The 14,174-nt window shown below is 41.1% G+C and overlaps 1 protein-coding gene across 1 annotated transcript in view; it reads right to left on the bottom strand.

The window, feature by feature from the left end:
• The window catches only part of arl2bp (ADP-ribosylation factor-like 2 binding protein), a 32,232-nt gene extending 21,310 nt beyond the window's left edge, over positions 1-10,922 (bottom strand). The window contains exons 1-2 of the mRNA XM_028809360.2: positions 10,767-10,922; positions 7,685-7,757 (exon numbers count right to left, since the gene is read on the bottom strand). Of these exons, the coding sequence (XP_028665193.1) occupies positions 7,685-7,757; positions 10,767-10,788 (95 nt within the window). The 5' untranslated portion in view covers positions 10,789-10,922. The remainder of the gene's footprint in view (positions 1-7,684; positions 7,758-10,766) is intronic.
• Positions 10,923-14,174: the final 3,252 nt, after the last annotated feature.

Raw genomic sequence — 14,174 nt, forward strand, 5'->3', positions numbered from 1 at the left:
TGGAAGGATCAGAAAAACGATGCAAGATTGCTGTTTATAGACAGCCGCACATTTTAGTTGAGAAACTGACTGATCAATTCTATTTGGTCCCTAAGTTGATGGGATGGATTCTGGACTTTTTAATGAACACAATGAGTGAGTGTGGTTCTGTGGCTAAAGGGTCTGGGCTAGTAACAGCAGCAGTGACAGAAGGGATGCTACTCTGCTGGGCACTTGAGAAAAGCACTTAACCTGCAAATGCTCCAGGGGCACTGTACAAATAGCTGACCCTGCATCTGATCTTAAAAGAAAAAATTCTCTGGAGAATAAGTTGGGGTATGTAAAAACTGACAAATTCCCAATACAAGAAATTGTACAGGGTATATGGCAATTAAAGGATTAAAAAATTAAAAATCAATGGCTGTTTTCCTGATAGCCTAAGTACATCTGTGGGCACTCTGAAAGACTGATGTTTATCTCCTCTTTTGTTGTTTATCTTATATACAAATGACTGCAGGAGTTTACACAAGATAGACATATCCTGAAATTTGCAGACAACTCTGTCATTGTGAGTCTTCTACAAGATAAGGAAGACAGTCGTGGATCTATTGTCAATGAGTGTGTACAATAGTGTGATTAATCTAATTTACGACTTAATATTTCTAAGACAAAAGATATGGTTGTAGATTTCGGGTGCTCATCACCATTCACTGTCTCAACTTTAATTAAAAGGGCAGACAGTGGAAATGGTTGAGGAATACAAATATCTGGAACAATCATTGATAACAAACTAAACTTTGATCTTAACACAGTGCAAATCTGCAAATGGGCAGTCACAACTTTTCTTTCATAGTAAACTGTATTAAAGCGGATAAAACCATAATGACACTTTTTTTTTTATTGAATCCATTGTTACATTTACTTTTATCTGTTGGTTTCGCAACCTCAGCAGTAAGAATACATATCATCTTGACAACATTATAAAAATTTGCAGTAAAATTATTGGTTCTCAACAGGCTCTATCACTGAATTGTATTGCAAACAGGTTAGAAAGAAAGCCAACTCAGTTCTGTCAGACAGCCGCCAACGACTTTGCACTAATCTCCAGCTGTTGCCATCAGGCAGGATTTCCAAAGGTACAGAGCAACAGATTTAAGAACTCTTTTATTCCTAAATATATAAGCACTTTACATTCTGTTACTTGTAGGGATGCTGACAAATGTTAAATTCTGCATTATTATTTTGTGTACTATTGAAAGTGATTATTCTTCTTTGTACTGATCTCAAGTGTGTGTTTATGCCATAACATTGGTTGTCAAATGTTGTGTCTTTGTTTATCTATTGGAGCTCTGTAACAGTGTCTTCTGTTTTTGTACAGGGAGATTCACTCGAAATAGGCCCTGAATATCCTGGAATAACTCTTGCTAAGACAAAGCAATCTGAACGAAACAACATTCAATGTGCTCCTCAGTAAATGGAGCTTCAAACAAGCCGGGATGCCCCTGCGTTAGAGCAATGAGGTAGGCACTGGACATCTGTTGTGACGTTTAACCTCCATTTGAAACTTCTGGGTGTATATACCGCCTGTACCCCTTCACTCAGTCACTCGACTTATCGGGATGGTGGTGTACAATATTAAGCAGCGCATCTTCATGGTGCAAACCTATTGGGTCACCAATTAGTTTAAGCAATGTCAGAATCAACTGGATGATCGTGAGTTAACTGAAGGTTACTTCCAGCAAGATGGAGTAACGTGTCACACATCGGCAAGGAGTCTTCCTTCAGCAACAGGGTAATTTCAAAGGAACTTTGCCCAACACGGTTGCCAGATCTGACACCACCAGACTTCATCCTTTGGGGTATGCTCAAAGGAAAAGTCTATCAGAACAAGCCTTGCACTGTGGAAGATCTGAAGGAAAACATCCAACGTGAAATTGCTGCTATTCCCCAACCCTTGAGATGCTAGCTGATAAGTTCAGGAACATGGAGCACCGCCTTGTGTCTGGCAGAAAGCAGAAACCACTTCCACCATCGCATGTAATGCAATCGATTACACATATGTCAAGGTATACAGCATATTTTTTTGGTTCAGATTGCTTCATCTTAACAGGAGTTACAACAGAATATTCGGGGCCTCTTTCAAGTGAATCTCCCTGCTGAAAACAAATTTCCCTCTGGCATAATAAAGTCTACCCAAACCTTAAATCTGAACCTAATAAATAAATATTTTACTTCAGAAATGTATCTGGTAAAAAAAAAATTACTACCACTTGAACAGAACTTTCTAGAAATGTATTAGTAGCTTGTTGTACTTTTAGGAATAACACAGTGAAACACAAAAATGTGTAAGGGTACTGTAATACCTAAAGAGTAATAACATTTATTTTAAGTAATAACATTTATTTTCCATTTTAAGTGAGGTGGTCTTCCACTTATTCTAAATTGACAATGTTGCGCTATGGTGAAACAAAGAGACAAAATGATGCACAGGAATGCTGGCCCATGTCAAGTTCAAGGTGTCTAAACATGTTGACGAGTGCCTACTCCAAGTAACGGGCTCCATCTCATCCCAGGATACACAAATAGATTGGTACCTGGTCACAGATAAGGTTACACCATTAATTTGAATTCACAGTCATGTTTCTGGAAATTCCAGGAATTTCTTAAGCTTGGAGATTAGAGCTTTACCCTGCTGAATAACTTCACTTTTAGATTAGTGCTCAGCTGCAACTGAGGCACACACCTATATGACAAACAATATTTCAATACCCTGTGGCATGCAAATGTTGCTCTCGCTAGCAAAAAAAATCTAAAAGCACATCCCAGCCACAACATTAAAACCACTGACAAGTGAAGTAATTAACTTTAATTATCTCATTACAATGGCATCCATCAGTCCTTCAAGGTGATCATATTGGAAGCAGGTAAAATGGATAAGCGTATGGATCTGAACGACTTTGACATGGGCCAAATCATGATGGCTAGACAACTAGGTCAGAGCATCTCCAAAACAGTAGGTCTTGTGGGTTGTTTCCAGTATGCAGTGGTTAGCATCTACTAAAATGGTCCAAGGAAGGACAACCAGTGAACAAGCGACAGGGTGATAGGTGCCCAAGGCTCACTGATTCATATGGGGAGCAAAGGGTATCCTGTCTGATCTAAGCAACTATAGCAAAGATTGCCGAAAAACTCAGTGCTGGCCATGAGAGAGAAGTGTCGGAACACACTGTACATAATAGCTTGCTGCATAGTTGCAGACAGTTCAGAGTGCTCATGCCGACTCCTGCCTACCGTGAAAAGCGCCTACAATGGGCATGTAAGTGTAAAAACTGGAACATGAAGTAATTGAAGAAGGTGGCCTGGTCTGATGAGTCATGTCTTCTTTTAGATCATGTGGACAGCCGCATGTACGTCCGTTGTTTACCTGAGGAAGAAATAGCAAAAGGATGCACCATGGGAAGAAGGCAAAGTGGTGAGGAAGTGTGATGCTCTGGGAAATGTTCTACTGGGAAACCGTCATTCCTAGCATTCATGTGGATGCTACTTTAACAAGTAACACCTAGCTAAAGTTTGTTGAGACCACGGACACCACATCATGGCAACATTATTCACTGATGGCAGTGACCTCTTCTAGCAGGATAACACACCCCACCACACTACAAAAAACTTTCAGGAGTGGTTTGAGGAACATGACAAAGAGCTCAAGGTGTTGACTTGGCCTCCAAATTCCTCAGATCTCAATCTGATCAAGTGTCTTTGGGATGTGCTTTAAAAACAAGTCCAATCCATGGAAGCCTCACTTTGTAACTTACAGGACTTAAAGGATCTGCTTCTAACATCTTGGTACCAAATTCCACAGGACATTTTCAGAAGTCTTGTGCAGTCAATGCCTTGACAGATCAGCACTGTTGTGGTGTCATTAGGGGAGCATACACAATATTAAGCAGGTGGTTTTAATGTCCTGGGTTCGCTTCTCGGGTTCTCCCTGCGTGGAGTTTGCATGTTCTCCCCGTGTCTGCGTGGGTTTCCTCCCACAGTCCAAAGACACGCAGGTTAGGTGCACTGGCGCTCCTAAATTGTCCCTAGTGTGTGCTTGGTGTGTGTGCCCTGCGGTGGGCTGGTGCCCTGCCCGGGGTTTGTCTCCTGCCTTGCGCCCTGTGTTGGCTGGGATTGGCTCCAGCAGACCCCCCGTGACCCTGTAGTTAGGATATAGCGGGTTGGATAATGAATGGATGGATGGTTTTAATGTTGTGGCTGATCGGTGTATTACATTGTTACCACCAGCCTGGACTGCTGGCACCAAGCTGGGCAGATTCATGAAGATGTTGCAATATACCCAGCATCACATATCAGAAAGATTCCAGATTAATGTCATTAATTTACCATTTGATAAACAAATCTGTTGAATTGTTATATATGGGCTACTGTTGCTTTGCAATGTACAGCACAACTATTTGAGAATATTTATTAATTTAGTTTATTTTTTTCCAAACTTTAGGCCTACATTTTACTTTTATTTGACTGGCGCCCAAATGATACACTCTGCTATTAGTAAATTACAAGGGGGGCTCCGCCCCCTGCTCGCTTCACTCGCCTACCCCCGGCGTTGGGTATCCTGAAATACATTAGTCAAGCTCGTTCGTCTTGGAGCCGTGCCCGCTTTGCTTGCGGCATTTCAGACGCACGTTGTAGGCGCCTGCGTTCACTGATTTTATCCAGCCGGGCTCGTGTTTGTATATCCGTCAGTCGAGCTCGTTCGTTTTGAACCCGTGCCTGCTTTGCTTCCGCAGTTTCAGACGCGCGTTGTAGGCGCCTGCGTTCATTGATCTTATCTAGGTGGGCTCATGTTTGTATCGTTGAGCTGTATTGTGTTTGAATTCGTTGTAAAGCGTTCAGCAGTTTGTACAATCCCAAGCAGCACATTATTCCTAACTTCACCCCGCAGTACTGCCACTCACAATATGGCGGTGACGCCTGCGCCTTCCGTAGTAGTGCCACTCACAATATGGCGGTGACGCCTGCGCCGTCCGTACTATCATTGTGGACCTGTGGGGCCGCCGTAGCCTCTTCCGTTTGAATCTGGGCTGCAGCGCAGAATCCTCTTTTTTGTATGGCTGTGTCGTTAGTCGTTAGCTATGGGCACGTTGTTGCCTCATTTCTTATTCACGTCAGTTGAGCTCTTTCGTTTTTGGGCTGTGACTCCTTCGTTCGCGGTGGATATGACTTCGCGTGCGGTTCATGAGACGCGTGCTGTACGTGCCTGCGCAGTATGTCTCATGGTCCCATTGCCGTGTACCTGCGTCCATGCCATCCGGGTTTACCATTCTCGGTTAGTAATATAGATTATCCAAGGTGGGCAAAACAAGGGACAAACCTATTTAGATGGGGCCTCACAACAAGCACTGAATGTCCCTGTGGTGAGCCCACCCAAACACTGGACGACATTCTCCATGAACGTTCCTCAGGCCCTACATGAACCGATGAAGATCTTAAGGATGCTAATGATGCCGCTCTTACCTGGATACGGCAGTGGCATGATAAGATATAATGATCTAAGTAATAATTTGCCTGCTTGAGTAGGTACTTTTCCCATCTCTGGTCCTTGCACAAGCCTTTCCTATTTCTGATGGGACGGACAGTAATTTATACAAAACCTACAGATTAATGCTCTTAGAGGAATACTCATGTCATACATGAGTAAGAGTGAAAAAAATGTTATCACCATAAAGTACATTACAAAGTACATGCCACGCACACAACCCTTACCACAGAAAAACACAAAAATCACATACAGTAATACATTAATTTGCCATGTCCTTAACGATCTACTGTACATATTTTGACAATTTTTTAAATCTTATTTTTAAATAGTTACTGCCAGTTGACAGCATGTAGTGAAAATGAATGGCAAAGCAGCTAGCTTTACTGAAATGTAGCTTTGATAATGTAGAGTTATTAACGTGTTGTATGTAATTTCAGATCATTACATAAGGGCCACTTCAGTTTTCACTTTTTTCATTTTCATTAATTGTGTATTTTAGAGAACGGAAGGAAGTTCTGCTACTGTAGCGTGAGAAGCAATAGACTAAGGAGGTTTGGACATATAGAGAGTAAGGCAGAGAATGACTGGGTGAAGAGACACACCAAAACTGAGGTGGCAAGTGGGAGGCCAAATAAAACACATGAGAGGTGGTAACAGATAATATGTAAAGAATGAGTCTCACCCCAAATGATGCCCAAGACCATGAAGAGTGGGGGAAAAAGATTTGAGGTCAACTGGGTAAACCCAGAAAATGGCAGTTAAACCAGTGATGTTGACTGCCACTGCCTTCTTTAATGATCTGTGCCTACTGTAATAAGTCACTGTATTGACACCACTTGGATGGATGGATGGATGGATGGATGGATGGATGGATGGATGGATGGATGGATGGATGGATAGATAGATAGATAGGATACTTTATTAATCCCAAGGGAAAATTCACATACTCCAGCACCAGTTTACAGTAATAGTTTAATTCCTGTCCACTGCAGGATCAGCGACAAATACTTTTCATTATATTGTAAGGGTTCATATCAATAAATCAAAATGAATTAAACATATATTAAAAAAGGTTTCATTGTTGTTGATGTCATTGAAACCATCGTTCCAAAATGACCATTATATCTTACAATTATAACAAGATAGTACTAGATATATAAATTGAAAAATCACAAAAATGTACATCTATATTAAAAGTTTAGCAATTTAACATATCAAAACTGAGGCAAGCAATCTTAAACCTATCAAGGTTAAAGTAAAACAGTCACTGTTAATTGTAAGCTTTTAGGAACTGTTTTTCATATCCTCATCTAGTGAGAAGTCAAGCAAAATGGCACCTTTTATCAGCTAACTAAAAATATTACAATATGCAAGCTTTTGAGGCAACTCAGGCTCTTCAGGCAGGATGTAATCTTGTTTACAAGATGTTTATGTCTTGCCTGAAGAAGGGGCCTGAGTTACCTTGAAAGCTTGCATTTTGTAATCTTTTTAGTTAGCTGATAAAAGGTGCCATTTTGCTTGGCTTCTCACTACATTCACAATGGCTAACACGGTATAACACCCTAATACTATATCCTCATTTAGTAAGAGTAGCAAATAATGCTCACTTTATAAACTTGCCTGGAATACCCTAAAGCAGAAATAAATAATTTTTGCTAACAAACACCCGTGATATTTTGACAGCAGTTAGCTAGCTCATTATGCATTGAACACTGAAGCCAGGAAGCTCTTCTTTACCCAAACCGTTGTGGGAATCTGAAACAAACAACTGAGTCATGCAGTTAAAGCAGAAACCTTGACAACCTTTATAACTATCTGAATGAGATACTGGGGCAGCTCAGCTATTAGATAAACAAACAAGCCTGATGGACTAAATTGTATTGTCTAGTTTGTCACATTTCTTATGTTTTTATATTTTATCATTCCTAGCCCAACCACATTGTTCTGAAGCAATAAAGAGGGGAGAAAAATGAATAGATACATAAATAAATAAAATACAAAACAACAAGGTGAGGAGCACATTTATAAAAAATCTGTTCCAAAAGAAATTAGTGACAACAGTACAGTAAATATTCTATTAGCAACAGCTTTTCTTGTTGAAGTCTATTTACAGGAAACAGCTCCCTAATTAAATAAAGGAAAACTACAAAAACACTGGCTTACCTCAATGCCAAAAACTCTTCTTGTTCCATATCTTCTCCACCTTCAACTGTGTTATGATCACCACTAAAAAGAACTTAATGGAAACAGGAGGAAAAAGGAATAAAGCAAATTGTATGATTTACAAGTGTGTAAAGCCAGAGATGCTTCACTGACAGCTTTAGAACATACCAAAGACTTGGAAAGACTTACATTACAACAAAGACAACAGAGAAAGAGAAATGATGCTCTGGGCCCTGAAGAGGCAGATATTTGAGGATATGTAAATTCAAACATTGCAGATCCCAAATAACATCCCATGAATTAGCTTGTGCTGTCTAACTAATAATGAAACAGCAAGACTTTAAATAACATGCTCTTGAAGGACTACTGCCACGCCAAACAGCATATGGATGAGGACAAACTTTATTTCTGATAAAGCATGAATATAGCTGAGCTTTTTCATGTACTGGATACCCTCATGGATTGGGAAGATAGTAAAAAAATGTACAATGATCATCTTTTCCCTTGAAGCTCCTAATCTCAATAATGTTAGATTTAATGTGATTAAAAAATTGAATTACTTTTAAAGCTATATACCATCATCTTCCTGGCTCTGTTAAGGTAACATGCCGGGATGAGGGGGGGGACGCTAGTGCGGTGACTTCTATTTTTTCTAAAGCTCTCACAAGCTGTTGATGAAGGTTAAGTAACCCTACCCATGATGGGCAGAGCAGACTCACCTCTTCCAGCTTGATGCTATAAAAAACAGGCAGCTCCCAGAAGGTGGCATCTCACTCTGATGAGATCCTCAAAGACGACAGACCTCTTGCATAAACGTTACCTTGCTCCTGATGGAGCTTTTCAACCTTTGGCCATTACTGGGCAACTTTTCCTTTTGTTGTGAAGCCACACACTCCTAATTCTTTTACATTAAACAGGGTCACCCAGTTGGTGCCCCCTATGCTCTTTTGCAACTATTTGTGGTCTGTCCCACCGGTCACAATACGTTTATTAAATTGCTTTACTCAGCTCCTACATGGAGTCAAATCTGATATGGCACCGTGATATTTGAATTCTGAAAAGGAAATTAAACAAACAGCCATGAAGGTGCTCTGTGAAAAATGTAAAATCTTGCATTTTAACTCTGATAAAAATTGTGATTTTTCCCTAAACAACTTCTGAAATAATTCCAAATTGCTAACATCTATCCATCCATCCATTATCCAACCCACTATATCCTAACTACAGCGTCACGGGGGTCTGCTGGAGCCAATCCCAGCCAACACAAGGCAGGAAACAAATCCCGGGCAGGGCACTAGCCCACACACACCCACACACACACTAGGGACAATTTAGGATCGCCAATGCACCTAACCTGCATGTCTTTGGACTGTGGGAGGAAACCCACGCAGACACGGGGAGAACATGCAAACTCCACACAGGGAGGACCCAGGAAGCGAACCCAGGTCTCCTTACTGCGAGGCAGCAGCACTAGCCACTGCACCACCGTGCCGCCCTAAATTGCTAACATTTAAATGCTAAATATCAACAGTATGTAAGTGTACTATATGAAGTGAATCCTTATCTTTCTCTGAAATTTGCAGAAAACGACTCCAAAATTAGAATAATCTAAAACGAGTACAGACAATTTGGTCCAAAAAAGCTTGCCAGTCCTACCCAGTCAATTCTACCAAAAAAACATCAAGCCTAGTGTTGGAAGTGGCACAGTGCTACCTCACAACTGCTGCTGACTTGATCTGCATGTTCTTTCCATGTCTGCATTGAACTTCTTCCCGCCTCCCAAAGACATCTGAGATGAGTTAAGCAGCAACTCTAAATTGACCTTGTGTGTCAGTGTATGTGTGAAATGTGCCCCGTGAAGGACTGTTTCTTTGTCAAGGGCTGATCACTGTTTTGTGCCTAAAATTGGCAGGACTGGCACTGGCTCCTCATGACCCTAATTTGTGGTTAGTGCGGTAGAAAATGGATGAATCTGTAGTCTGCGTGGAATGATGTTTAGTGCTGCTCACAGCTCCAGGGCCCAGGGTTCAGTTGTGTGTCTGGTCGCAGTAAGCATGGGTTTGTTTTGGGTAGTCCAGCTTCTTCCCATATCCCAAAGATGAGCACATTAGGATGATGGATGACTCTGAACAAGTCCACTATGCAGGAGATTTGGTATGTCAGTGTGTGTGCCTTGAAGTTGACTGGTAACCCGTTCTTGACTGGTTTGTACCTTTCACTGGATGTTGACAGGTTAAACACTGGCTCCCTGAGACTACATACTGGAAACAACAAATTTGGAAAAATGGAAGAAAAATGTAATAAAATGACATCACTGTTCAGGCAGTTAAATATGTTATCTTCGAAATACATTAAGGGTAAAATGAAAACACTTTGAAAAACACTTTGAACCTGGTAGTAAGTCCATGACACATTGTGTTTCTTTCGTATTACTTATAAATATCAATTATAATGACCTATCATTAACTTAAGACTTTGCACCGGCTACAGACTTCTCAATCATGTGTTAATACAATAAATCTGGCAGCATACTGTATAGTTGACATAGCTTTAAACTGGTTTTGTGAGACTGATCGTTTAAAAATATGTTTATTCTGCTGGTTACACGGCAAATATCAGCGTGTATTTGTTTCTTATGCGTAAACGAAGACATTTATATTTCTATAATGCACACCTTAATTTTAATATTTACCATAATGACTTTATAATATACTTCTACTACTTATAATATACTAGGATGTATAATCGAAATAAATGAACGGAAAAGAATGATTGTAATCTCTAAGTTTTTTTAATACTCGACCAGCATGGATTTAATAAAATATCTTTTAAAAGCCACTTTGTTTATGTGATAATATGGCATTTTAACGTCTAAACAATCTAACCTAATGCTGATCAGATCAACTCTGCATACCCTGATTTCTGAGACGCCGCTTTATTCCATTATTTTACTAAGAAAACTATCTTGTAAACGTCTTATACAAACCACAGTCCTGTCAAGACGATTACACGGTCTACACGAGACGATAAAGTAGTCATGAAGTGCACCCTAGCAGAGAATGAACAGACACAAAATACCTACTCGTCTCTCTCGAAGCCATCATTCACTGTTTAGCTGTGCTTGAACGCCTCATTCTTTCAAACGGCTCCCCGGCAACGTAAACACGCGTCCCACACCTTGGCAGTCCTACTCAACACAAAACCTCGAAGACTAAAGTTCCGGGTTGAAACAAAGAGTCCTACCTTGGGAAATCAGTATAAGAAAATTAATTGAAGGTGAGATTTTTGTAATAATAATAATAATAATAATAATAACATTTGTTTATATAGATCTATATCATAATTATTCCAGGACATTGTTGCAGTTCAAATTCAAAATCAAAAAGTAACTATTTCTTAAACAGGTAGCACAGCTAGAATATACATTGTCAAGACCACATGCTGAAGTTCAAACCGACCATCAGAAAGGGGAAGAAAGGTGACTGAAGTGACTTTGAGCATGGCGTGGTTGTTGGTGCCAGACAGGCTGGTCTGAGTATTTTAGAAACTGGGATTTTCACACACAACCATATCTAGGATTTATCGAGTTATGGTCCGAAAAAAGAGAAAATATCCAGGGAGCAGCAGTTTTCTGGGCAAAAATATCTGGTTGATGCCAGAGGTCAGAAGAGAATGACCAGACTGGTTTGATCTGAGAGAAAGGCAACAGTAAGTCAAATAACCACTCGTTATAACTGAGATATACAGAAGAGCTCTAAACACACAACACACCAAACCTTCAAGCAGATGGGCTACAGCAACAGACCAGAATGGGCGCCACTCCTAAGAACAGGCAACTGAGGCTACAATTTGCAAACTGGACAATAGAAGATTTGGAAAACGTTGCCTGGTCTGATGAGTCTCACTTTCTGTTGCAACATTCGGATAGTAGGGTCAGAATTTGGCATCAACAACATGAAAGTATGGATCCATCCTACTTTGTATAAACAGATCAGGCTGGTGGTGGTGGTGTAATCAGTGAGGGATATTTTCTTGGCACACATTGATTCCTTTAGTACCAGCGGAGCATTGTTGAAATGCCACAGCCTACCTGAGTATTGTTGCTGACCACGTCCATCCCTTTATGACCATCTTCTACTTCCAGCAGGATAACACTCCATGTCACAAAACTCAGATCATCTCAAACTGGTTTTTTGAACATGACAATGAGTTCACTGTACCCAGATGGTCTCCACAGTCACCAGATCTCAATCCAATAGACCACCTCTGGAATGTGGTGGAATTGAAGATTTGCATCATGGATGTGCAGCTGACACGTTTGCAGCAACTGTGTGATGCTATCATGTCAATGTGGACAAAAATCCCTGAGAAATGTTTCCAGCACCTTGTTGAATCTATGCCATGAAGAATTATGGCAGTTCTGAAGGCAAAAGTGGATCCAACCCGGTACTAAAAGGTGTACCTAATAAAGTAGCCTGTGAGTATATATACTGTATAAATTATATATATATATATTCCGGGGGGCGCAGTTCACACTTGCCACTTCGCGACTCTGCTGCTCACGTTGTGAAGGGGGGAGCTGAACGCACGTTAAGGAGATGCGGATGGATCAGCTGCTGCTACCGAGCTGCGTGTTCTGCATATCGTGCTGCGCGATAATCATTTAAAAGCCTGTACAGCAGCTCTCCTTTTGTCTCACTTCCTTGTCTCTCTGGACATTAAAGCGTCTCCTAGAAATTGTTTGTAAGTAGGGCGTGACGTGCAAGTAGTCTTGTGGGACTTCAAAGTGTCTCTCCCAGACGATCACATCTTGACCCAAGATTTTTTTAGATAGGGGTAGGCCTATATTATATATATATATATATATATATATATATATATATATATATATATATATATATATATATATATATGCATACCCTATCAGTGGAACCTCGGTTTGTGAGTAACTTGGTTTACGAGTGTTTTGCAAGACGAGCTAAAATTTTTAATAAATTTTGACTTGATAAACGAGCGAGGTCTTGCAATGAGTAGTATGTATACGCTTTGTCTGCTGAGCGTCATGTGATCACAACTGAGCTGATGGTTCTTCACTCTCTCTCTCGCTGCGGGATTGTGGGCAATCGTCTCGTATTCTCCGTCTGAGTCGGCGTGCCTCACTCATATAGTCAACATCCGTACGAGCGTATACTGTTTACTACAGCACTGTGTGTGTTTGTGTGTGTGCACACGTGCGTGCTGTGACGTGCAAGTCCCCGTCTTGCACCCCAAAACACGAAGCTGAGTCTCAGCACTTTAGCAACACCAGCTTTATTCAGCTTGAAACAGCAACAGCACCGTTATTTATTGTAGCGGGATCTGACACTCTCCTATACACAGACACAGCAGTCAGGCAGGGTCGTGGCCAAGTAGTACTGTGCCCTGCGCATCTATAATGTTCCTTCTTCCTTGTATCACCCATCGATGGCAGGCACTTATAGCATGTCCGCGATCTTTTCGGATTCGCTTTTACGGCGAACTGCTACAGCGCTGGGCGACTGCGACTGCTTTAGGACGCTCTTCCGCGTGTCGTCCCGTTGGGTGGAATCCCACAAGAGTTTAGAAACTCACTCACACCAGCCATGATTCTTTTCAAAGGTAAAGTGCAGGTTAATTTGTTTTATGTATTTTTACTTTATATTTTGTAATAATCATTTTTATATGAATAGTTGTGGGTTGTGGAACGAATCGTCTGAGTTTCCATTATTTCTTATGGGGAAATTCACTTTGATATACGAGTGCTTTGGACTGTGAGCACGTTTCCGGAACAAATTATGCTCGCAAACTGGTACATACATTATATATATATATACAGTATATATACATACACTCACTATATATAAAATGCAAAGTTGATAGACTGACTGCCTGACTTACTCAACAAAAACATTATTTCCCATTTAGTTAAAAAAATAACATTTTGCAGGATGCCCAGAAAGGAGAAGGAATCCTTACCTGGCTGGGATGCCATAACAGAACAATGGACTAAGTGTGGGCAATACCCGGCTGGAACACCTTATGATCCAATACAACCAACCCAGCCTCCCCCCTCCCCCCACCGGATTGGGATGCCAAAAGGTTACAAGAACTGGCAAGACAGAGGGTGGCAGGTAGCAGTTCATCTCCCTCTACAATAGGGGGCAGTGTCCCACATATAAAAATCCAGTTTGGACACCTGCTGGTCTATACAGGTGTTGGAGTCCAGACGTGCAGCCCTGTAGGGGTTCCTGGCAGATGATAGAGGGCGCTGCAGGCACAGGACCTCTCTGGCTTTCTTATAACCCAGAAGTGTGTCTAACTGGCCATGTCACGCCACCGGAAGTGATCCCAGATCCAGCCTAACAGGATCCTGTTTACATAGCTTGATAACTTGAAGCTGGGAGGAAGAAATGCGACACTCGTCTTGGAGGAATAACAGTTTGGGGGAGAAGAGTAGAGAAGAGATAAATTG

The sequence above is a fragment of the Erpetoichthys calabaricus genome, chromosome 9 (assembly GCF_900747795.2).
Source record: "Erpetoichthys calabaricus chromosome 9, fErpCal1.3, whole genome shotgun sequence".
NCBI lineage: Eukaryota > Metazoa > Chordata > Cladistia > Polypteriformes > Polypteridae > Erpetoichthys > Erpetoichthys calabaricus.